Genomic DNA, 24,063 nt, shown 5'->3' with positions numbered 1-24,063 from the left:
GTATGACCATATATATAGTAAGGCTTTTTTGGTTAAAAAAAAAAAAAAAAAAAAAAGACTACATAAAGTAAGGGTTTTTTGTTTGTTTGTTTGTTTGTTTGTTTGTTTGTTTGTTTGTTTGTTTGTTTAAATAAAATTGACCATGTATAGTAAGGCTTCATTTAGTAAAAAATGACCAGGCAGAGTAAGTTTTTGGGGGGGTTCAAAAAATAGCATCAACAGACGTCCTCTTTTCCCCCGGACATTTTTAAGCCCTGAAAAAACGTCCAGGGTTAGCATAAGTATAGTAAGTTTTTTTGTGGTTAAAATAAAATAAAATTGAAGTCTATATTTTGAATTGTTGAAGCGCGCAAACATGCGGGTTGTAATACGTCTTACTTTTTAGTGAGAACCTGAACGCACCATCATGTTAGCAGGAAGTATTAGCAAACAAAATAAACAACAGTGAGTTTTGCGCTTCAAAGCTCGCCATTTTGACAATGGTAAGGTTCCAACGCATCAGCAATATTACGTATTTGGTTGTGTATACCAGCGATGGGTATCGCCCAAAAGCTATACAGCGCGCGATCAACGATAGCTTGCCTCGCTGTTCCGCTAGCAAAAGCATCCCTGTTAGCTTAATCACCGAACCCTTCCGGCAGCTTCTGCTCATGATCAATCATCAACGCAGTCCTATACCATTCAATTGAAATATAATCCTATACAATTGAATTTGCTATTCAATTCCAATATGATGTGTTGGCTGCTCCTCTGTCAATAATAACGCACGTCGTAATCTGTGACGCGTCCAGAAGGTTGGCTGTTAAAACCAGGGCCGGCCATCCATCCATCCATCCATCTTTTGCAAGACGTCTTTACAATAAGCGTCCAAACAGATGCATATGCAGTGTGCGTGCAGCACATGACAACACAAGTCATGCTGACTCAACTTTGCCCTTTGCAGGCAGGGCCTACACGATGTGGGAATGCTCAGACCCGGGTTATGAGAAGCCAAAGTTCAGCCAACAAAGTCATGTCTGAAAGGTACTGTATGTTCTTGGTGACTACATTAAGATTAAAGATTAAGATTAAAGTCCCAATGATCGTCACACACACACCTGGGTGTGGTGAAATTTGTCCTCTGCATTGAACCCATCCCCGTGTGATTTTAATCCATCCCCTGGGGGAGAGGGGAGCAGTGAGCAGCAGCGGTGCCGCCGGGCTCGGGAATCAGTTGGTGATCTAACCCCCCAATTCCAACCCTTAATGCTGAGTGCCAAGCAGGGAGGCAATGGGTCCCATTTTTATAGTCTTTGGTATGACCCGGCCGGCCGGCCGGGGTTTGAACCCACAACCTTCCAGTCTCAGGGCGGACACTCTACCACTAGGCCACTGAGCTGTATGTATGGAGTGGCTCAACAAGAGCACGATTAAAAAAAAAAAAAGATGTGTTGGTCATCTTTTTGGTGCTAAATCCAGGCAGCAAGTTCTTTTTTTATATGCTTTATAAATACACTCTTCAGTGTGCAAATAAAATGAATAAAAGGCTATTTGTCATACCTATCGACGGATTTCAAATAGGTATATTTATATTTGCAACGCCTTAGTCCTGTTTTTCAATCCGTGTGTTTTGGTCCTTGAAAGCAATGTTAAAGAGACAAGTTTAAAGTCCCCTCAAACAAAACAATTTGCAGTTTATGTAAATAAATAAATTAAAAATTATTCTAATTATTATTATGGAACACATAGCATGTTGCCTTGATACTCAACGGCCATTCCAGTATCTCATGAAAATGAATTGCCAATGTGACGGGGAGCTTTTCTTGTGTATTTTTGATGTAAAAAGTTAATTGATTTATTTTCTTTATTGTGTTTTATGTTTGATCCCATGTACAGCCCTTTATTGCAGCTGTGGTTGTTTAAAAGTGCTCTATAAATAAAATTGTATTTTACCTTTTTTTTTTTTATTTGGACTTGTCTGTTTTTGAAATAAATACTTTTCTTGGAATTATATTTTCTCTATATTAACCTCCTCAATGCTTTGTTCACATTAACTTTGAATCAACTAAATAGAAAATATATATTTTTACTCATTTTACATGTATATTAAAAAAATGCAGCAATTGGATTTAGCACCATAAATCTGCAGCCGCCACATCTTGTATTAACACAGTGAAAGGTGATGCATTCATAACTTGGCAGCACCCAACATGGACAAAAGGAAATGGAGTCTCAGTTAGTTTGATAGGAAAATAGACTTTATTGATCCTGCAAGAGGAGATTTAGGTATTTAAATACACGCATAATAAAGTGGGAGTTCACAGTCCAGTACAGCACTTAATCCTGTTTCGTTTCACTTGGCTCTCATAAATTTTGCTTGCTGATCACATGACGTATGAGTCAGCAAGGGTTGAGCAGGAAAGACAAACAACAAATGACCTCGGTTTAGTCATTCCAGTTAAGTTACATTTATTTATATCTATTTATATAAAACTCACAAAACGGGAAAAATAAGAAACCAGATGGAAGTATCCCTCGTCCAGGATGACCAGGCTGCAATGAATGCAGAGTGGGCAACATGAAACAATATCAAATAAGGTCATGGAGATGTCCATAGTCCAATTCACCTTCCTTTCATTTGTCATCTTTTTTTATATTCCCTCAACTCATGATGAGACACCAAACTATATTGCGGCATTCTAAGCAGCGGTGCTTGAACAATAATTTAACAGTATCAAAATGGACGGCTGAATGGATATGACATCATCATTCATTTTCATGTCCAATATTGTCTTTTCTATTGATTGTTTGACAGAAATTCCATATCGCTTAGAAATCTACTTATCAAGTATGAGCATTTATTTGAGAAAATACTTTTATATTGTATCTAGTAAATGCTATATTAACTTCTCTCAGATGTATATATATACATCATATCATATACAGTGTGTAGAGAGTATGTCATCCGGATGTAATCACATTCTGTATTCCGGAAAAATGAAAGTGAGGCCTGTAGCAAGCCTCTTACTTTCAGTTTCCTTTCTCCTTAGCTGCAGAGATGGAAACCTAACAGGACGAGGGAGGGATTTATAAGCCCAACCAGGACGCTCTCTGGCTCATTTTCAGTGCTTCAAGCTGATCTGGACAGAGAGAAGAGGAAAAAAGGTAGGAACACGTTTGCTTTAGGACAAAGGGATTTCGCTTTTCTTTGTTTAGCTTTGCTTGGGTACCGTATCTGTAGTTACTTCATTGTTCAAAACATCAAAGTCCGTGGATTGATGATTATGAAAATATTCTCGATTTGAAATACAATTTCACAAGACACCGCGGTCGGTAACTTACTGCAACGACTCGTTTTGCAATGTAGTTACAATTGGTGACACGGTGAGGCTAAAATATGGCTACAAAGTGTTGCACAAAATCAAGACCGGCTCATGTTTTCTTTTCTTTACGGAGCAGTTTTGTCAAACAATGACTTCGTTTGAAGAACAACATTCGACATCTGTGGTGTCTTTTCGTTTTTTAGGGACCCGGCCGGGGCAAGGGTTCTTTCTTGACCAGTATTTGCAAAGTTCATATTTTGTCTCAAAGGTTTGGGTCCAAAACATCCCGAAAACGGATATGTTGTCTCCATTACAGCCTAGGTGCTGTGCCTTTTTCAAAGGTTTCCATTGAACGCACACCCTCCTGAAACTCCAGACAACAATGCTTTAAAGGTACGCCTTGCCTCTTTGTGACTTAACAAGAATGTGCAGGTCGTACTCTAATTGCAAAGGCGGCCACATGATTTGGGTATCTCCCTAACGCTGAGTCATCCCGTGGTAACAGCCGTAAATAAACAAAACCTTGTCCATAGTCTGATCAGATTTGTCAATTCCAAATTGGTGAATGTGGATCTTTTACCGTGAAATAACACCCAAACATTAGAGATTTACAAACCTTTCTTGTTCTGAATGTTGTTTTTTTTTTTATAACTGCTTTAAGGTGTCAATTGTTGAATGTGTTTTTCCACTTGACAGAACGAATCAAGATGGAGAATGTTTTTGAAAAGATTGTGGCCTTGGTGAAGCAGCACCCAGCAGGGATCCCCGTAAAGAAACTTGGTCTGTACTACCAGAAGACATACCATTGTAACCTAGCCATATCCGACCTGGGCTTCAAGTCCAATGCTGCTCTGTTAGCTGCTTTGAAAGACGACTTGGTTGTCGAGAAACAAATTGTGTTTCACAAGGACTACTACAAGTGCAATAACGGAGCTGCAGGAACAAGTGCGGCTTGTGAAGCCACCGAACTAAGGAAGGAAAGAAAGAAGGTTAAGAGGGCAGAAAATGTAGTGGCCATGATGAGAGAATATCCAGAAGGGCTTCTTCTGGAGAATTTGTCAAAAGACTACAGACTGAAATACGACTCAAAGCTGAAATGGAAATCTTCGGGCTTCACTTCTGTTGCTGCCCTGGTAGCAACTTTAGACAATGATCTGGTTGTGATTGGGGACCGGGTGATCCACAAGATGTATCAGGCTCAAGATCCACTTGAAGCTGCGGGGACACCTTTCAATTCAGAATCAGCTCAGTCCTCAGGGTTACAGCAAGCAGCTGGAGCCAGCACAAGCAAAGCCAGTGATGCAACTCGGGGAGAGTTCAGTGCTCCTGTTTTTAGAAAAGCCTTTCATGCTCAGTTGAGAGAAGTACATGGAGATAATATGCGGGCCATAGAAGCTATGGAGAATGATGAAGGTAAAAAGTATACCAATTTACATCCAGACGTACTCAGCAGTCTGATGGAGGGTGTGAGACGAGAACTTGCAGCAGAAGGAGAGCTGGTCACCAAAGAGAAGGTGAGATGCAAACCAGAATAGGTACATTCCAACACTTGCTTGACGAAAGAATCATTTGCAATCGGTGTCAATGAAACATTGCGACTAAGTCGACAGGAGCCTGTCAAAACAAACACACAGGAGACGGAATGGGGAAAATGGTGTCATATCGTCAATGTGCTGTCACTAATTGTTATCACTATGACTCATCTCAGGTGATGGCAAGGACGTGCATGTTAATGCAACTTAAATCCAAAAAGATCAATCCACAAAATATTCAGGCCCTGAACGACCTTCACTACTTGGAGAAAGAGATCTCAATGTACATTCAGGTTAGCAGCCAGTCCTATCAAATGAAAGGAGAACTTTCCTACGTCATCCTTTGTTGTTGACTTTGTCGTCTTCTTCTTTGTCTGTCAGTCGGCTGAAGCGGCGGCATCCGTCTGCACCTTGTACGAGCTGGGGCAGACTTTGGCTGCTCTAAAGGACAAGAAGCGCTACGAAGAGCTGAACCTGGGACCCCTTTGCAAACTCCCCATCATCCACCGCATGTTCAAGATGAACAGTAACACCAAGGACGATGATATCCCCCAGATTGAGACAGTTGACATCTTAAAGGTGTTGTAATGTCAATTACGGGATATCATCGTGAGATTCGTTTTGATGACTTGCCCTTATTTTTGCTCATTCGACGCCTTTTCTCCTTTCCAGCACCTTCGCAGTTACAGGAGAAATTCGAGCCAGCCCAAGGTAGACCTGGCTGAGTTTATGAAGTATCTAGCTGACCATTATAACTGTGAGTCTCCTTACGAACTGGGCATCAGGATAACCAGTCTTGGGTTGTCCATATCGGTAAGCTTTTAGTAGTAGACATTTTATTCGGGAGTTGATCCTTGAAATGAATCCAAAACAAATGTCTCTGTCTCCTTCAGTCATTAAATAAAGTCAGTCGTTGTGAGCATAGCGTAATGGATCAAATTAAAGAAACCATTCAGAAAGAACTAGAAGAGGACACCCGGGAGCGTCTCATGAAGCTGAAGAAGGTTGTCCTGGATCCTGTCAAAGGCGCATGCTCCATCTTTGCCGAGAACCTGGACCTCAGGAAGAAATATGCTTCCTTGACAGCAGCAGAAGTGGTGCTGGAAGTCTTCACAAATGCAGAAAAGCTCTTCAGTTCTCCAGTGCTAAAGGTAGGTAGGCAGGTGAGCGCTCTTCACAAGTGTGTGAAACATTGCGCCTCTGGTTCATTCGCTTCATTTACAGTACACTTGGGGACGCTCGCTTGGTTCACTGAAAATGTTAACCGACAGCTATAAACAACAAACGTAAATCCAATTTTCTGTTCGTATCTTCCCTGTTCCGATCATTTATTGACGCCTTCTGAGAGGCACCAGAAGGACTCGGGGTCGACTGATATCATTGCCGGCATGTTCCCAAAACACCCGTTACAGTTATCTGGACCTTCTCCTGGAGCCGATGCTGCCAGAACACTTCTTACCCTTCTTCACCTTTCCCACTCTCCATGTTTACGCAGTCAAGCTTGCGGAATTTTGGAGTTCTAGTAGTCGAGATGCCAAGCGTATATGGGTGGGAATATCAAGCGTAAACATATACGCAAATGTACCCTGGACACAAACAAAGTTGGGGACCAAATTTGAGTCTGTCTCAGTAATTATTTGAGTGATTGTGCGCTCTTTGGTTGTTTACAGACAAATATCCGGAGATTCCTAACGCAAGTGTCAGGTGACAGGCTGGCATCATCTCTCTTTCAATTGGCAATTTGCGGTGCCTCGCTAGCTATCCCACAGGACCAGAAGGCCAAGAAGGAAACTCCTCAAAGATCTGGAAGAAAAGATCCAATGGAAGACAGACGCGCCACAAGCAATCCCAGTGAAGGTATCGAGTCAAGATGTCTTTTTTGCTCCATACGTCTACTGTGGCAACTAAGTCCCAATTCTGAATGGCTTTTTCAGCCAAAGTCAAGCAGTACCTAAAAGATAGCCTATCCTCGATGAACTCAGCCATCCATTTGGCTGATATTGCCATCTTAGAGAGGAATTTGACCAAACACTTCCAGGTTCAAGACTTTCCGTCCTTGGGTCAAGGCAGCTTCTTGGGGTTCTTGGTGAAACACATTCAGGTATGTGTGTATTTAAATGCCAACCATTATTCTTGAATATTGAAAAACATGTGCTTTGTGTCAAATGCAGCTACTGCAGGACGTGCTTGGTTCCACTTTGATTCTGAGAAGTCATGGAAATGTGAAAAGAAGTTTTTTCAGACCCACCAAACAAGACATATTTGAGTTCATCAAACAATGTGGGCAAAATACTTCTGGTGGTCAAGATGAAGTGAGTTGACGTCCAATAAATCAATAGAGCTCCACGCACACACTTTACGATGGTCCTGACACCAAACATTTGAAGGTTACAAATGGCTTTTGCCACCGTAGGAACAGATTGCTATTGTAAACTGACTCTAAACTATCAATGATGATGAAGTGGAAACATATTGTTCTCCTTTGAATGTTCACAGCTGTCCCACGTGGAGTTGGCATTGCAATCCCACTACGGAGTGCAGGACAGTCGGGACTTGGGCTACGGCTCGCTACAGACACTGGTCAGACTAGTCCAGCGTCAGAAAGACCTAGCCGGAGGAGGACTGAGCCAAGTCTTTTACGAGTCCACAATGTTCGCCAGGCATGGCATTTTAAGGTTGGTCTCTGTCATGTCAACAATTGGCAGAAATCAAAACCACCCCGTGCATGCCACAGACAAACGAACTTTTTCTCTCCGCAGTGCCAAAAGTGAGTGTGAAGCCGTGGGGCGGCTTGGGGAGATGTCAAAGGTCCAGGCGTTGGCCAGTTTGCATTCCTGTCCTCTGTTAGAGGATTTGAATGAATGGAGTCAATGGGAGCTCATATTTAAACCTGTCCATGGCTCCCTCAAAGATTTTATTGAAAGAAATGCAGGTGGGTGTTTGTACAGTGGAATATTATTTGTTTCTATAACCGATGCTGATATCTTCCATTTTGATCAATAACAGAAAATACAGACTTGGCAGCTTTGGAGGTGACACCGTGTCTGCTGCTCAGGGTCACCTCAGACACAGGAGACAAGTATTTCTCCAATGCTGCCATGACCCTTGACCCCGTGGGAACAGCTGGCCACCTAGTGTCCATTGTTGTAGCTGATGGGATCCCAAATGCTCCCATTGCCCTCTTGGCTAATCATATTCAGAGTTCCCTTGCCGCGGCTGTGGCTAAAGAAGGTAGCTTCAGCCTCAACGGGAATACACAGCCATGTTCTATCGCTAACATTTGCTCTGGTGTCTAGATCTTTCTCGAGCTGAAGAGGACATGTCATGTTACAGCCCAGTGGCTCATTTCCTTTTGGAATGTTTGGTTCGAATTCCAAATAGAATCTGTCAGGCTGTTTTGCAGCAGGTTAGTTGCACTTCATCTGGAACAAAGATTTTATGGACTAATGGGCTTGTTTGCTAACTTTTGTTTTCCTTGCTAAGACATACAGCTGGTCGCTTGCATGAACAACGAGGTCACTGTGCTTCCACTTTTCTCTTTTGTTACGAACGGACAAAAAAGAACTGTAGACATGCATTTGATGAAATGGTATCATTTGACCTTCAGGTGTTTTTAGAGCCTTTGTCCAAAGTCTTGGGCCAAACCAAGTCCAAAGTGGTCCTAATCACTGCGGCCCATTCAAACCCAAGGCACATCAATTGTTTGCATCGACTGGGAATCCTCCTGGGCATCACAGAGTGGCTGAAGGACTACCAAAAAAAGCTGACATCAGCAAAGCCATATGGTGCCTTCTACACAGGACCTTTTCATCAGCCCAACCTCCAAACAAGGGTAAATGCTATGATTATGAATGCAATCATCGTCAGTCACGTTTCTTTTCAAAGTTCTCATTTGATGTGCTATTTGTGACTTCAGTGGAATGTGGTGGATTCTGAGCGCAGTCGTCTGTCAGGTGTGATGAACGTGAGCCTTGAAGACAATGCGACAGACAGCAGTCTATCCTCCAGTCATCTCAACCCCAGCCTTCGAAAAGGTACTGTCAACTACAATTGACAAGAACAAATATGAACTCATTTAATAGGGCAAATAGAATACAACTATATACTATTTGAATTGGCTTTAGGTAATGGAGCACAAGAAGGAGACGAGCCAGTGGAGGAAGAATTATCTGAAGAAGAGCTTTTTGCTTCTCTGTCAAATGATGAAATGTCAAATAAAAGCAGTGAGGTCCAAGGTCTTATTGTCAATCAGCCACAAATCCTGGATTTGAACAAAGAGGAGAAGGCAACCTGTCAATCGGAACCTGCTTTAGATGTCCACAGGAACATCATTGAGGAGATAAGGTGTGTGCTCATGTTTTTTTTTTGGTAGCAATTTCTCAAAACTAAAATGGCTTTCTTCTCTTGTTTGTTTACGTTATGACAGAAAAAAAGGATTTGGTATTGGTGTGGAACTCTCAGCTGAAGGTCAGAACCTAATGCAGGTGCAACAGGACCGACTTGGCAGAAGTTTGGACCGCCTCTCGACCGAGCTCTACAGCAAAGACACGCATTTTGTTTTGGAACTTATACAGGTATTTATAAGCTTTAACACACTTTTGAAATGACCAATAATCCTATTGCTAACAATAGCATCCCAGTGCTAAGAAGAGCACAGGCGAACATCTGCTTAACATCTGCCGACTGTTTGGCAAACATTGGTGATCTTGAATGAACCTTGAAAAGAACATTTAAAAAGACTTGTTTGCCATTGAGTGGGATTAAAGAGGAAGCCACTATTTGATGTGCATTGTAAGCGTCTTTGGGTTTTTGAAAAGCGCTATACAAATGTAATGAATTCTTATTTATTACCCTGTTTCCAGAATGCAGATGACAACAGTTACGCATCAGAGCCCGATGCTATACCAGCACTGGCTTTTGTGATTGAGAAGGACTGCATCACCGTTCTCAACAATGAGACTGGCTTCCAGGAGGCAAATATAAAGGCCATATGTGATGTGGGTCAAAGTACCAAGGGCAAACATAAATATGGATACATAGGTATGTAATAGGTTTCATACCATTTTGGGGCCGATCACCCATTGTTAAAAAAACAAGATGTGTGATTTGAATATAAAAGATGTCTATCAACCAAGGCTAACTGGATTTTTAGTAACAATGTAGCTCAAGGAGAGGCAGCTGAAATGCCGTCATTTTTCACCTGCGCTACCGGGGAGGCATATAGCAACACACCTTTTCTAATTTGAACGACAAAAGTGGAATTGAAATATTTGTTCTTGATATGCTAGTCATGCATATCATTGCAAATCCACAATTATTAGTAGACCTGGTGCAAGCACAAGTAAGCCTACCATCTTGTGTGTATTTCCAATCCTTTTGATCTGTGCAGGACAAAAGGGGATTGGCTTTAAGTCAGTATTCAAAGTCACAGACCGTCCAGAGATTCACTCCAATGGCTTCCATTTGTTTTTCGACAAGACATGTGGCCCCATAGGATACATCCTCCCTCACTGGATTGATGATGAGAGGCCTTTGGAGCCACAATTAAATGAGCCATTTCCTCCTCACAGGTCTGATATGTTTGCCAGCTTTTGATTTTCTTACCCTACTTTATCTACTCAAGACCTAAACAGAGAGTAACTCATTCACTGCCAGCCAGTGCAGTTAAAATGGAAGTTTGACAAACCTTTCAAATTGTCCTTAAGTGGATAGCATTCAAATGTCAGCATCTGCGAGGGATCAGCAATTCTAAATTGTGGTGCAGCTAGCTACTGGACAAAAGAAGCAAACACTAATGAAGCTAATGAACCTCTCTTTGATTTCTTACCAGCTGGACAACCAAGATCCGCCTTCCTCTCCGCTCCGAGTGCCATCAAACCCGAAACCTGTTCCATGACGTGCACCCTTCCCTGCTGCTGTTTCTGCACCGACTACGTTCCATTACCATCTACAATCAGGTACCTCTGGCATATTTTGATCAATCTCATTTGTTTTGCTTGTGTGCTTCAATCGAACCCGTTTTTTTTTTTTTTTTTTTTTTTGTACGCGCTTTCTCCTCTCCTGCAGGCCGAGAGCCGCATTGTAACAATGACTCGTAAAGACCTGAATCATAATGTCCTGGAGGTGGAGCACTCCGATGGCACTGAGCGCTGGCTAGTTGTCAAAAGTACACTGCAGCCCAAGATGGTGAGTCGCGCACGCACTTGTCACACACCTGTTTGTTATGCGGTGGGTGCACAGACACACTCGAAAACTCACATGCAGAAGGAAATGGAGGCATCTGTCAGGAACGGGGTGGAGTAATGGAGCGAGGGCGACCAAATGCAGCTCGGACCAGGGTTTATTGCAGGAAACCAAAATACAAACCCGGCAAACTGACGTGACTAAGCAAAACCAAAAGGACAGACTCGGCAAGCTGACGCGGCTAAACAACAAACTAACAGGTCTAACCGCCCAAAACGTGAAACAAAAGACAGGAACCAAACAAACCGAGTGACCGTGAGCCATGCATGGTCCGCACATCTCGTGCAATGCGCCGACAGCGAGTGACACGCAAACAGAACTTAAATAAGACACAGGTAACGAGAGGCAGGTGCGTGTGGTTACACTAATCAAGGGCACACAGGAAGGGAGGGGCGAGCACCCAAACACAATGACAACCTATACACAGCAAAACTGGGGACGAGGCATGACAGCATCATTTTCATAATTCCTCATAAGGTTTACGTTGGTAACATGTATTGACTGATCATTTAAACCGCACGTCGTAATGTAGGTCAGAGTTGTTTTCTTTTTATAATATATTATTAATATATATCATTTACAACAGGAGTACAGCAAATGAAGTTTTCATTTATTGAGGTTGGTCAGGCCACATTCGATGATGGATACTGTAATATTCAAAACAAAATGTCATTTTCATTTCATGGAACAAAAATATAAACTTAAATGAAATGTAATATTTATTTTGGGGTTCATTTACTTGGTATGAGCAGTTTCAATTTATGGTGCACTGTTTTCCAATGAGCATATTGTTATCCCACCTTGAGTGTTTTTTTTTTTCTCCCCCCCCCCCCTATAGCTTAAAGAGAATGTGGAAACGACCGAGCTTGCCCTCGCCTTCCAACTTGACTGCGACAACTCTGGAAGCGACATGATAGGCCAACCGCCGAAACAGCCCGTCTTTGCCTACCTGCCTCTTCGCAGCTTTGGATTCCGCTTCATCGTACAAGGTTGTGTTTGTTTGTTTGTTTGTTTGTTTTTTTCTTCCTTTGTTGTGATGACTGATACGACTTTATTCATTGGCTTTGTAATATGAGTGTAACTTTGACAGAAATGTTCCAATTGACCGAATTTCGAAACTAACTTCAGCTCTATTTGTGTAGTTAACAAGTTAGATACGTTCATCTTCCACAATATTAAATCTTTAGAGTCCATTTGAGTCCCATTCAATGATAAATGTTTCTTCTAAATGATGACATCATCATCGAAAAGATCGACATCATCCCTTTGTGTTTCATAGGACAGACTAAATGTAAATGAAATGTTTTCAATTTCCTGTACACATGTAAGCATGTATGTTAAGCACTAGTCAATAGGCTAACACATGATGCATTCTCTTGGGGAAAAAAAAAGTTGTAATTCATTTTTTAATCTTTTGAAATAAGTAAATAAGAAAGTTGTGAATATCTGGCTTCAAATTGACCCCAGTGATAAAACACACAAACAAATCTTGTGCAGTACTCAAGTGTACCAGCAAGGGTCAGCAATGGCAATCATTACAGTACAAAGTATATTTCTTTTTAAACCTGGATGGGCTCCAAGATTGCTGACTAAATGTCAGTAACCTTCAAATTGTAAATTGCATTAGAAATAAATTTGCAACCTTAAAATCCCTAATCAATAACATGAATGCAACTTTATGTAAGACACACAAATTTAGATCATGGCAAAAAAAAAGTCTGACGTAGAATACACTAGTGAGAGAGCTAGATGAAAAAATAATCAAGGACCAAAAAACATAATAAATAGATAGAAGGCTGGAGATGTAAATATAAAACGAAATTGCCTTTTTACAATCATGGCTCCAAATGAATAATTATAATGCTCCCTCCTTATGTGGGTTTTTTTTTCTCCATTCAGGTGACTTTGACATCCCTTCTTCTCGAGAGGACGTCGACAGAGACAGCTCATGGAACCAGTGGCTCCGATCTGAGATACCACAACTCTTCCTTCAAGCCATGAAAGTCTTCAATGTAAGCCATCTAGTGACCTTTGACTTGAATGTAAAATTGGGATAGATCACATGAGAGAGAAAGAATGAGCAGACTTCCATATTTTGATGCTGTTTTATTTTTATTCTTGAAAGGATCACCCAGAGTTCACAGGCCTTGGGGGTCTCTGCCAGTCCCTGCAGTTTATTCCCCTGCCTGATGAGGTGATGGACTTCTTTAAACCCGTCGCCAATCAGATAATCCAGTTGCTCAAGGGCAAGGCCTTCCTGCCTACACTCAGCTCAGGTATTACTCACACCTGCTCGGCTTAAAAGATCATGGTGTACAAACACGACCAGAATAAAATGAAGAAAAATTCATTTCAAAAAATAAATAAATAATAATCATTTAAAAAAGTTTTTGTTTTCCGCTTGTACACTGGAATATGGGGGATGGCATCTTTGTCATTGCCATGGCAACCACATATCTTTTAATTTGATCATCTAAAGATCAGATGTTATTTAGGTTATTTAAGTTCTTAATAATAAGTGCCAATGCCATCATCAAGTAGTTTGGACATCTATTTAGGTCCAATTATATATCGGAGCAACGACAGCATGTTCTGATTGTGCCTTTCAAATGAAGATGTCTTACAAACAACCAAGCATTTGTTTGAGATTTTTGTTTGTAACCTGATGATTTCTTTTCCAGACGGTCAGGTTGTGTACAAGCTACCGTCCCAAATAGCGGTGTGTAAGGATGCTGTGATTCGCAAGGTTATCAACCAAGATGAGCTGGAAAAGCATCTGTTGCTCTCATATCTGCATCCCAGTCTAAAGCCTGCCCCACCTGCCTCTCTTCTTACCCACCTGGGAGTTCGCAATTTGAGGGGCTCTGATGTTACCACGGTAACCACAGCCATGGCCAAGGAGCTGATGAAAGAAGAGACTATCCACACAGGTGAATGGACAACAGATTTATGTTGGCCTACTAATTAGTGTGAAATAATGGACATGGACAAACAAAACTCTGGATTGACGAATCCTATATTGCTGATTTGATGATAAATATTTGCGCCTGTTCATCCTAAATTCATTTTTTATTTGTTCTACTCCTACTCATCACTGGCTGCTCTGTTCTGTAGCCTTTTGTTATTATTTAAAAAAACAAAAACACAATCAATTTAATGACTGATGCACTTTAAGAGCTGTCTACCCAAATAATTTGTAATTCTTCGCACAAAGTCTGATCATTCTTTCTCTTCTAGATGCTGGCCTGCAGCAGTTGGCCAGACTTCTTGTTTGTAACTACAGGGCTGTGGAACATGGGTATGGAGACGGGGACTCCATTTTGCAGACTCTTAGGACTCTGCCCATAATCCCTCTTGCTGATGGACGTGTGGTGGCACTGGATGGAGATAGCGTCTTCTTCCCAGTGGAAGAAAGCAAGACAAAGAAAACGGAAGCCCAAACTGGTAATTGATTGATTTGTGCTATACGTTCTTGATTGAGATCCTGATTTAATGCATCAAGCATTTCTTACCACAGTACATGTACAAAAATCAGATATGAGTCCGTTGAAGTGTAAATCCTGCCTTAGATAGCCGTCAGCTACTTTGCATATTGTGTGACATCACGTATCAAATATATGTATGCCTCGCACAAAAGGAAAACCTGTCAGAATTGAGGTCAGTTTTCATCTCCGGTTTCTATTTTCAATTTGCCTGAAAGGTTTATGTTGACAGTAAAGAGGATTTCACATCACATGAACCTTTGCTGGTGGAAGTGCAGTTTTTCAAATCACTTCCCTCACCCTCAAAATAGCAAGAGTGAAGAATACCGGTTGATTTTTGCGTCATCATATCTAAATGCGGATTAGGTTTAGAAAGGCGAGCATGACTCAGACGAACTCTCCTGCGTTCTTATATATTTCTTATGAGTCACAAGCATCACGGAGGAGTTGCAGTAAAGGGACACGTTTGGTTTGAACCGAGCATTTAATTGCCAGGCCATGCTTTGAGATAGTTGGTTGAATTTTCTTTTTTTTTATTTCTCAATTTATAAACTCAACATTGAAGCAATAGGCATGGAATAATATGAGTGAAGTTTTGTTTCCAGGTCAGCGAGTGGAGCGAGTCACTGCGAATGTTGAACTCTTCAGCTTTGAGGGGAAGTCAAGTGTACAAAGTTGTATGTGATAGCAGAGAGACCACGGAATGAATCACTGTGCACTCTTTTCAAATATTCAGCAGGACAGAGACAAAGTGCCAGTCTTGGAATGTAGGCCACTGGCAGGCAGGCGTTCTCTAAGAGTATGGGCAATGCAATTTATTTAGGTGTACATAGTCAAATATATTTCACCACCCCAAAATTAATGAGTGAGGCATTCTTTTGATTCTTAGAATTAAAAAGTGTCACATTTGTGTGGAGTCCTTTACCAATCCTCTCAGGTCGGGAGTGCCTCAAGGTTCCGTTCCTGGGCTTCTTTAATTTTCCTTCTATTTTCTTCAATCTCATTCCATTTTTATTTCTTATTATCTTGGTGGTAAAGCAAATGACAGCACCACTGATAACGCATCCCTCGATGCTCTGACACGATACTTGAAAGCTACAGTCATCCTTTTTTTTACCGCCCACAGCATATTTGTCCGAATTGTACAAGGATGTCAACATAGTTCACCCGTCTCTGATGAATTGCGTGGAAGCATTGGAAAGTCAGCAAGTGCAGGAGCTGCTGAGAAGACTTGGAGTTCATCAACTTGAGCCGCAGGAGCTGCTCGAGCAGCACATCTACCCTGTGTTGCAAAACGAAAAATGGAAGGTAGATCTTTTATATGGTTCTTAGAGTTGAGAGAAGAGTGATTTTATGGGTTGTTGTTTTTTTTTTTTTTTTAAAACAAGCTTATTTTATTATTATTCTCATTCTCTCATCTTAATCTCACTTTTTTTTTTTTTTTACTTTTTACCCATAGTCAAAACCAGAGGCGGTGATTGTGAGTTACCTGATTTTCATCAAGCAGCACTGCATCTCGAGCCAGGAGTATGCAGACATTGCAGTACCAGTGCTCACCAACAAGGGTCTGCTGTACCCTGCACAGAGCAGGGTACACTTCTCAGAAGCATATGACAACATGGACCTGTCAAAGACACTTCCGGGTACTTATTCAAGACACTCAAGTGACATTGATGGCTCGAATATACAGTCCTGGGACGCGCTATACAAATCGCCTTGACGTTAACAATTCAGTTGGAGAGGGGTGGAAAACTTGAGTTTGACATCTGTGCTCTAATGGCATCCTATTTGCTTTATTTTTCTATTCTGATCCTCGGCGATAACATTTCCATGACTTCCATCCATCCATCCATCAACCAGGTTATGACTGGGTCCTGCTGAGTCCCAAGTACTTGCAGGCAGACAATGATCTGGCAGGTTGGAGACAACTGTTCACCAGACTGGGTGTCAGTGATGGTCTCATCATCCGAAAAGAGAAACAGACGCTCACATCCAAAGAACTGGTGAGGATGCCATTGCTCAACTTTCACCTCCTAGTTTCGTAATCAATCTCAAGTCATGATCTAAATCTATGCTCACGATAACTAGCTTACCTATTTTGTACATGATGACAGAGGTACACTAAAACTCCAGCTGTTTTGAGAGTGAGCAGAAAGAGCAGGTGACTAAAGAGACATGTCAGCAGGTTGTCATTCCAGATGGCTGTTTTCGCTCGTGCTGCAAACACAATCTCATTGTTTCTAGATTTGTCTTTCGTGGTGCATGGGATATGGTGGATACATACGTATCAAATTCCAATCGGAGCTTTAATGAGACACTTTCTGTTGGTCGTTTGCACTGAACTTCCAGAGCTCCAGTCCATGGTCAGCGGAAAGCGCAATGTGGCAGCAAACTCCCGGAGAGAACTGTGTCATTGACGACTACCCGTGCGAGGAGTTTCATGCCCTGGCCACAGCCCAGCTGACTGCTCCCTGCCTCCTGGAACAGAGAAAGGCTTTGCTAAATCTGCTGGCGACCAACTGGAACACAGGGTAATGTTTGGCCACCTGGGAATATTGTCCCACAGATGCATTCACTTTTGAAAACAATGGATCTGGCAGGACTCTGGAAACATGCAATGACTTGCATTCACTTACACTGATCAATCAATCAATCGCGCATGAGCTCATTTTTTTTCCATTCAAGCATAAATAGAAATCTCGTTGCACATTTGACTCTGGATGCCCCGAGCTCCAGAATAATGTGATCACACAGTTATGCCACTTTGGTGTGCAATGCAGTGTCAACATCATTGAGCTGGAATTTTCAATCGGATTTGTCAAATATGCTTTGTTGAAATGCTTTGTATTTTTTCCCCTCACAAATTCATTTGAAAATGCTCGGTGTGCAGTTACTGTCAAATAAAGAATAAGAATCGACATGACATTGACCTGAATTGTCCATTTCTGTTCCAGGCATCGCTACTCGCAGTATCTCACCGCTCAGGTGATGGACAGCGACGCTCGGCCAATCCGAACAACCAACTCTTCCTTCTACCACCACCTGTGTCGTCTCCAATGGATGCCAGCCTTTCGTCCGCAGGAAGGTGAAAAGAGCGAGCTGACGTACCTCTGTCCAAACGCAGTCTACTTGAATGCGCCTGAAATTACCGACCTGCTTGGGACACACGTCTATTATGTGAACATGAAGTCCAGCGAGTTCAGCAGAGCCCTGGGTAAGTTTTGCCATTTTTCCCACAATAGATTTGAGCCCAATTCAGTGGCTGCATCCTTTGTGCCTCTTATAGGAATCAGACAAAACGTATCAGTGGATGAGCTGATTACCTATCTGAAGGAGTGGTGTATCAAAGGCGCGGCAGATAAACAAGCGTCCCTGGATAATGTGCCAGAGGGGGCACATTTTACATCCACAACTCAGCACCTCCACAACATCTACTCCTACCTACACACCAACTGTCCCCAGAACAGCCTACAGGAACTCTTCCAGCATAACCCGGCTGTATTCCTACAAGTGGAATACCGCAGGTACTCGATGTCACTGACAGCATGAATCGTGGATTGTTTGAATCCACTCATCCAATTTTGTCTTTCCGCAAGCAAAGTAGTGGCTGGTGTTCAGGACGCTTCTACCACTTGAGGGAGGTGTGCTGGAGTGACCCCACTCACATGTTCCAGCGCTACAGCTCACTGATGCGTGGTGGACGGGAAAGCCACACTGAGGAGCCCAATGTCTTGGCTCCTTTTTATAGCAAACTGGAAGGCATGAAAGACTTCTTTATCAGAGTAAGCTACAAACTTGAACCAAATCTTTGGAATGAAACCAAAAAGAGTTGAAAGCTATCATTGCCATTATTATCACATGATTCCTTGTCCTCCAATTGTAATGAGAAATGATTGAATATTATTGAGTGTAGCACTCTTTAAAGTTAAGTTTATACTTTCCTTAAAATGAATGATGAAAGAACACAGTTATGTGATATTTCTGACACTTTCTTTTGGTTAATATTTCACATAAAATACATATAGCTATTGGGGGTGTTCAATCAAAGGTGCCAGTGTAATTAGCGGCCTTATACTTGGGATGATATTTTTAATTTGACAATGTCAATTGTATTTGATCAGTTACTGAATGTGGATGGCAGTCCCAACATGAGGCAATATGTAGCTCTTTTGGAAGTCATCGCTTCATCATCTCCCATTCCAACTGCTGAAGTGCTTCAGGATGTGTCAGTGCTCTACGCCACACTTGGTAAGACCAGAATTTCGTCTTCGTTTGATCAGCATTGCTTTTTCATCGATAATCATGTCTCTCTGCATTTCTGACAGCTGGCAAGTGTAGAATCCAAGTGTCTGGCGAACATGAGGACAGGCCTCAGTACAAACGCGATCTCAGTTACGCCTCCACTTTGAAAGGTGAGCGCCTTTTGTTTTCTGGACACTTAGCAGATCCAAAAAAAGATGCAATGTCAATTGACACGGGATTGGCTGCTATTTCTTTTGTTTAGGTATGGTGTCTGACAAAAGAGTCTTCCCCACCAAAGATATGAACTGGGTGAGCCTGGCACGTAAACCCATGATAGCTGACAGTAAGGAACTGGAGAAGATCTTCAAATCCCGTAAGGAAGTGTGCCTCCTCAATCTGCCGCCAGCAGAGAAGAAGACCTCGCAAAGGAAAAATACTGCCTTCTCTGGTATGCTGCTAATTCTTACAAAGTATTTCAGCTACTGTCGAGTAATTGATATTTCAAACTACGAACTAATGAAACAAGGACAAAAGGATTGCTTGTTTACTTGAAAGTTAACCTTGAAGTCAGCCCCAAAGAAAATCTTTGAAAGGTTTTTGGAAGATAGCCATTGATTGAAACCCAAAACTATGATGCAACAACATGACCTTTTTTGGGTTTTTTTTACGATGCCAGGGAGGACAGCGCCAGGCGAGCCAGCCATTCCCATCTTCAACGAGAACGACAGATTGACATTCATGAACATCTGCGGTATCCGTCTGCTATCTCAGTGTGTCAAAATGGAGTCCCTCACTGAGAGCTGGAGGCCTTGTGCACCCATGCAGGCCATGGTGCGATCACTGATCCCCCATGTCCAGAAGTTCCTCTACCACCATGAGGATCTGGCATGTGTTTATTCAGAACTGATTCACGACAACATCGCAGAAAAGATCAAGCTACTCAGATTTGCACAAGTCAGTCGGACAAATATTTGAATTTTTATTTTCTTGTGTGGGGGTTACGACTTTTTTTTAATTTATTTTATTTCTTGCTATTCACAGGTGGGTAAACTGTATCTCCGCTACGAGCTGGATTTGGATGACCACGAGGATGCTGTGGTGGAGATGACAGATGTCATTTGTCTGCTGAAGGATAAGAAGGAATTGTGCATCCAAAAAGACCATCTCACAGCCCAGCTGGACATCTGCAGGTTTGTGTGTGATGCGGGGCTGGCAAGCTAGAAAAAGGTTGCATGCTTCAAATAGCTGTATTTGTGCATCGTGTGTTTTAGGGAGCTGGTGAAACTGTTCTGCACAGATAGCGGCCACAGGAAAGAGCTGATGAATTTCCTGAGTGGCCTGATTGCGTCCCTCAGTGTAAGCGATATGTGACCTCTTCACCAATTGACCACTAATCCATATTCAGATACTTTTGCCTGCTCACACTCTTTCTGCTTGTCATTGTCGATCTTCTCTCGCTCTCTGGCACACACAACTGCAAGTAGAACTAACGGGAGATTCCCCTAGAGTAGAGCAGGGCTCTCAAACTCCAGTCCTCGGGGGGGGGGGGGCGCATTCCTAGAGGGAGGCCTGTTTGCATGACATGGCGACTTGCTCGCATTCCCATGAGAACAATGCAGTAGCAAGAGGCTTTGCTGTGTGTGAAAATTGGCCATTAACCATTGGTGTTGCACCTTGGCTATCCTTGTGTGGTTCGTTTGTGCAGCAGCTGCAGACGTGCGGCGCAATCGGGTCGTCGCATTATAATCAATGATACTCCACTCTGGCGAAGACCCAGCTGAATGTTTGATTCAAATAATTGAGCCCCGACTCTGGATGTTGCCAGCATAAGAAATTTCAAAGTCCGCATTTTGAAGTGAAATGCCGCGGTGACGTCGAGAATCTATATTACGATTGCCGAGAGTTTCTTTTTGAGTCGTAATGAGTCACATCATTCGATGCTCTTCGGACTAGCTGGTATTTGTCCATCTCCGAACCGTATTGATTGAAAATGACACAAGATTGTTACAAAATGACCAATAAACACATCTACGCTAATCCCTCCAGTTTTCTATCCCACAATTAATTCAAGTCTAACGCTATCAATATATTCCAACCAAAATAGGATCCGGCAGCCCTGAAGAGGTTCTTGATTAAAGAGGACATCAGAGAATTGCCCAGCGAGGAGGAGCAATGGGAAGTCCCAGAGCCTCCTCGGCCAGAGGTGACCCTGGAAAAAGGTAAGGCTGCACCTTTCATATTGTGTAGCACTAGAGATGTGCTTGTCAGGATACGCTCAAGCTGTCTATTGCCAATCAAATTCCACATCTATGTCTTGAAGAACAGCCTCCTAGGCTATTGCGAACATAGCAACAGACATTTGAACACAAATGCTGCATCAACACATGTAGACATGCAGACAAGACGGTTTCATTATATATGTCAGAACTTTGTTTTTAAAATATCACATTTTGTATCATTCCAAATGAAACTTTTTTTTTCCCCCCGACTCTCAATGTGCACTTGAAATACTTTCATTTTCTCAAATATTGATGTGATGGATGGTGAATCCAAAAATAGACCCTTTCATTGAGCGATTTATAATCCGGTTCATTTCTATCTCAAGGCACCATTGTTCTTCCCTTTTTCCCTGAGCATCAATTGATTATATGGGGTCATTTTAGTAGGTGTTGGAAATGTGTTTCTTGATGCGACGCAGTGGAATGGCGCGAGATGACTTGCATGTAACTTTTGCACGGTAACTGGAGCATGAAATCAAATTGTAAGAAAGCACGGCTCATTTTTCGGAGCTTGTGTCACTCAGCCAACTCTGCGTGACACTCGCCAGCATCATCCCATATCTGTGTACCTATTTTCAGTCATGCATCAAAGCACTCCACACACATGAATAGATACATCCCTACCTTACATATGTAAATTTGCGGTGACTGCCTTCAGTCCTCAAAGACCTGAAAGAGGAGCGGACACACAGCAAAATGAGTACATTTGATCTTTTTCTTCTTTCCAGCAATATCAAGATGCCCTACTTTGCCATCAGCGCCACCTCGCCCTGAACAAGAAGGAGAAGTTACATTGATTTCCTGGCCTCCACGCGCATCTATTGTCAATACAGGAAACCATCACTCAGGTGTGACTGCAGGGATTCATGTTCATTTCCAGAATTCTGCAGAAAAGCACATACTCCCTTGTTTTTTTGTTGCAACAGCCCGAGCCGATGAAGCCGCAGTAGAAGCCGTTTTGAAGATGTGGCCACCTCCTGCCCCGCCCAAAGACAGTGACGTCTCTGCCAAGGGGAGCAACCATGTTGTTCCTCCACAGAAATGTGACAACAGCAACCACGAGGGTGATAAAGCATTCAGGGCCACCAGCAGCAAACCAGCAGAGCAACCAGGACCTGAGAGAACTACGAGCCAGCCTAATACTTGTGCTACTGCTGCTGCTGCTGCTGCCGCTGCTGCCGCTGCTGCCGGCAAAACACAACCTCCAGGTTAGACTTGCATGCATTCTTTCCCAAACTTTGATTTAGCCAAGGCAGACATTTTGAAAATAACTGCAAACCAGTTGAATTCGATTTATTCTCAAAAACATGTTTGTAATTATTTGAATAGTGTCATCTAATAGACATACATCTTAGGGACACACAACCGCCAACGAATGAAAATGGTAGCGAGAGAATGTCAAATTCTATCTCGGGAAGAAAAGAAAAAAAAAAGATTTGGTGCAGAGTTGCCATCTGCCTCAACCGACAGGAGGATAGAAATAGCTAGCAAGAGAGACACTGAGGATGGAGGGACGCAGGGGGAAGGGAGGAGACAATAGTCTACATCCGTCTTAACAATATTAAGTGTGCTGGAAGTATCAATGTCACTATAAGCAGATCAAAACAAAAAATCATTTGTATTTTGGTGGTCTTTCTTGTCAGGCCGTCATCAAGCGAGCAAAACATCGACATCTGGCCACGCACAGAACGGCGAGGAGAAGAACCTCACCGATCCCGAAGCAGCTCCGAGTGCTCCGTCTGCGCAGCCCATCGAGGCGGCGGGCGAGCAATCCGCTCCCGGCAGCCTGTATGTCCTCAAAAGTCCATAGTCACCTCTGAGTCTTTCCAGTGATCCTCTATTTGTGTTCTCCTCTAGTGTTGTGCCAGAGGCAGTAGTGCTGCCCAGCGTATTCAAAGACTCACAAGAAAAGAGCCAGAGACCTCCTTTGAACCTCTTTTTTCCCATGTGGGACGAACGCCAGGCCCCACATGTCATACTCGAAGACTTGGACGTTACCTGCCAGAGACCCTCCACTGTCAGTACTTTTCTTTTGGAATGTGTTTATTTTGATGGAAGCCGACCGACATGGGTCAAATATCTGAACACAAATGGTGAAGCAACACATGTAGACCGAAAATACAGTCCAGTAATACATTTGCAGTTCGGCACCTGCCGATTCACCTTTATGCGGAATGTTTGGCCACGTTGGAAATATTTTCGGACCAAACCGCCGAAAGAGTTGATTGTAGAGATCTCGATATGTGGCGCGTTCTCATTGAATGGTGCTGATCTCATCTAGGTGGTGATCTCTGACGAACGGGACTTGAAAGCCATCGGCGAATGGGGGGAAGTGCTGGTCCACTCCTTCCTTTGCCACTGGAGAGACAGCGCCGACCCGCTTCGTCCCACACGGGTCGTCTGGTGCAACCAGAGCGGCGAGAGCGGTCAGCCCTACGACTTTGAGCTGACCTTCGGGCCGGCGGGACAGGAGGACGACAGCGTTGCGTCCGACGTGCTGTACGTGGAGGTGAAGTCCACCCAGAAGAAAGAGAAGGCGTTCATTGTGCTCTCGGCCAACGAGCTGCAGTTTGCGCTGACCAAAAAAGAACGCTACCACATCTTCCGTGTGTACAACGCCGGAGATGCTCACAACGTGCGCCTGTGTCGCATTCAGAACTTGGCACAACATCTTCACACCAAGAAGCTGGAACTCTTTCTCTTTGTGTGAGTGAGTGAGTGAGTGAGTGAGTGAGTGAGTGAGTGAGTGGAAAATTGTTTGAATTGCCTTTGGAATTTTACTCTTACTGCACTGATTTCAACTTCAAACATGCACTTTTCATCGATGTAGTTGACATTTTAATCTGATGTGTTATTGTATGAATGTTTCTATTCCTTTTTTCACATTGTAGCAAATGTGTATAATCTGATGTCAATTCCGATGTCACCTTTTAATCTGGACACCTTTATGAATAAAACCATTTCCCTGTTACTACACTGTCCC

The 24,063-nt window shown here is 42.7% G+C and overlaps 1 protein-coding gene and 1 long non-coding RNA gene across 5 annotated transcripts; both read left to right on the top strand.

Moving 5' to 3' along the window:
* Window positions 1-383: 383 nt before the first annotated feature.
* Window positions 384-4,274, top strand: LOC119138746. 2 transcript variants are annotated; one of them, XR_005101196.1, is made up of 5 exons: window positions 384-482; window positions 948-1,023; window positions 3,030-3,144; window positions 3,619-3,695; window positions 3,999-4,274. It is a non-coding gene; the product is annotated as an uncharacterized LOC119138746 (long non-coding RNA). The 2 variants fall into 2 exon arrangements; XR_005101197.1 differs by having other exon boundaries at window positions 395-482; window positions 944-1,023.
* Window positions 4,275-4,553: 279 nt separating this feature from the next.
* On the top strand, window positions 4,554-24,054 carry wu:fj29h11 (protein NO VEIN). Of its 3 annotated transcripts, none has more exons than XM_037278562.1 (45): window positions 4,554-4,816; window positions 5,011-5,127; window positions 5,216-5,413; window positions 5,507-5,647; window positions 5,728-5,985; window positions 6,505-6,691; window positions 6,769-6,935; window positions 7,006-7,146; window positions 7,331-7,509; window positions 7,594-7,766; window positions 7,841-8,065; window positions 8,131-8,240; window positions 8,442-8,663; window positions 8,748-8,868; window positions 8,959-9,178; window positions 9,261-9,408; window positions 9,697-9,874; window positions 10,224-10,404; window positions 10,665-10,791; window positions 10,901-11,020; window positions 11,916-12,066; window positions 12,977-13,089; window positions 13,203-13,353; window positions 13,759-14,007; window positions 14,315-14,521; window positions 15,686-15,867; window positions 16,019-16,202; window positions 16,420-16,562; window positions 16,909-17,090; window positions 17,514-17,773; window positions 17,846-18,083; window positions 18,161-18,341; window positions 18,681-18,807; window positions 18,885-18,971; window positions 19,064-19,249; window positions 19,478-19,755; window positions 19,843-19,991; window positions 20,073-20,157; window positions 20,906-21,020; window positions 21,809-21,928; window positions 22,007-22,288; window positions 22,724-22,868; window positions 22,938-23,097; window positions 23,362-23,794; window positions 23,829-24,054. In XM_037278562.1, exons 1-44 carry the CDS (start codon window positions 4,682-4,684, stop codon window positions 23,788-23,790), a joined length of 7,752 nt encoding a protein of 2,583 aa, XP_037134457.1. In that variant the 5' UTR covers window positions 4,554-4,681; the 3' UTR covers window positions 23,791-23,794; window positions 23,829-24,054. The 3 variants fall into 3 exon arrangements, with proteins under 3 accessions (XP_037134457.1, XP_037134458.1, XP_037134456.1); XM_037278563.1 differs by having other exon boundaries at window positions 8,442-8,666; window positions 8,751-8,868; XM_037278561.1 differs by having other exon boundaries at window positions 8,442-8,668; window positions 8,750-8,868; window positions 23,362-24,054.
* Window positions 24,055-24,063: the final 9 nt, after the last annotated feature.

The sequence above is a fragment of the Syngnathus acus genome, chromosome 19 (genome assembly GCF_901709675.1).
Source record: "Syngnathus acus chromosome 19, fSynAcu1.2, whole genome shotgun sequence".
NCBI lineage: Eukaryota > Metazoa > Chordata > Actinopteri > Syngnathiformes > Syngnathidae > Syngnathus > Syngnathus acus.
Note: the sequence above shows the minus strand (reverse complement) of the source record. Positions and strands in the feature narration are given on the sequence as shown.

What these genes read in the sequence shown, in the direction of transcription:
- wu:fj29h11 (XM_037278561.1), top strand. Translation starts at nt 4,682, where the DNA reads ATGCGGGCCATAGAAGCTATGGAGAATGATGAAGGTAAAAAGTATACC. An exon ending in TCAGTTCTCCAGTGCTAAAG is followed by an intron (nt 5,986 to 6,504) that starts GTAGGTAGGCAG and finishes GGTTGTTTACAG; the next exon opens with ACAAATATCCGGAGATTCCT. An exon ending in GCCAGGCATGGCATTTTAAG is followed by an intron (nt 7,510 to 7,593) that starts GTTGGTCTCTGT and finishes TTCTCTCCGCAG; the next exon opens with TGCCAAAAGTGAGTGTGAAG.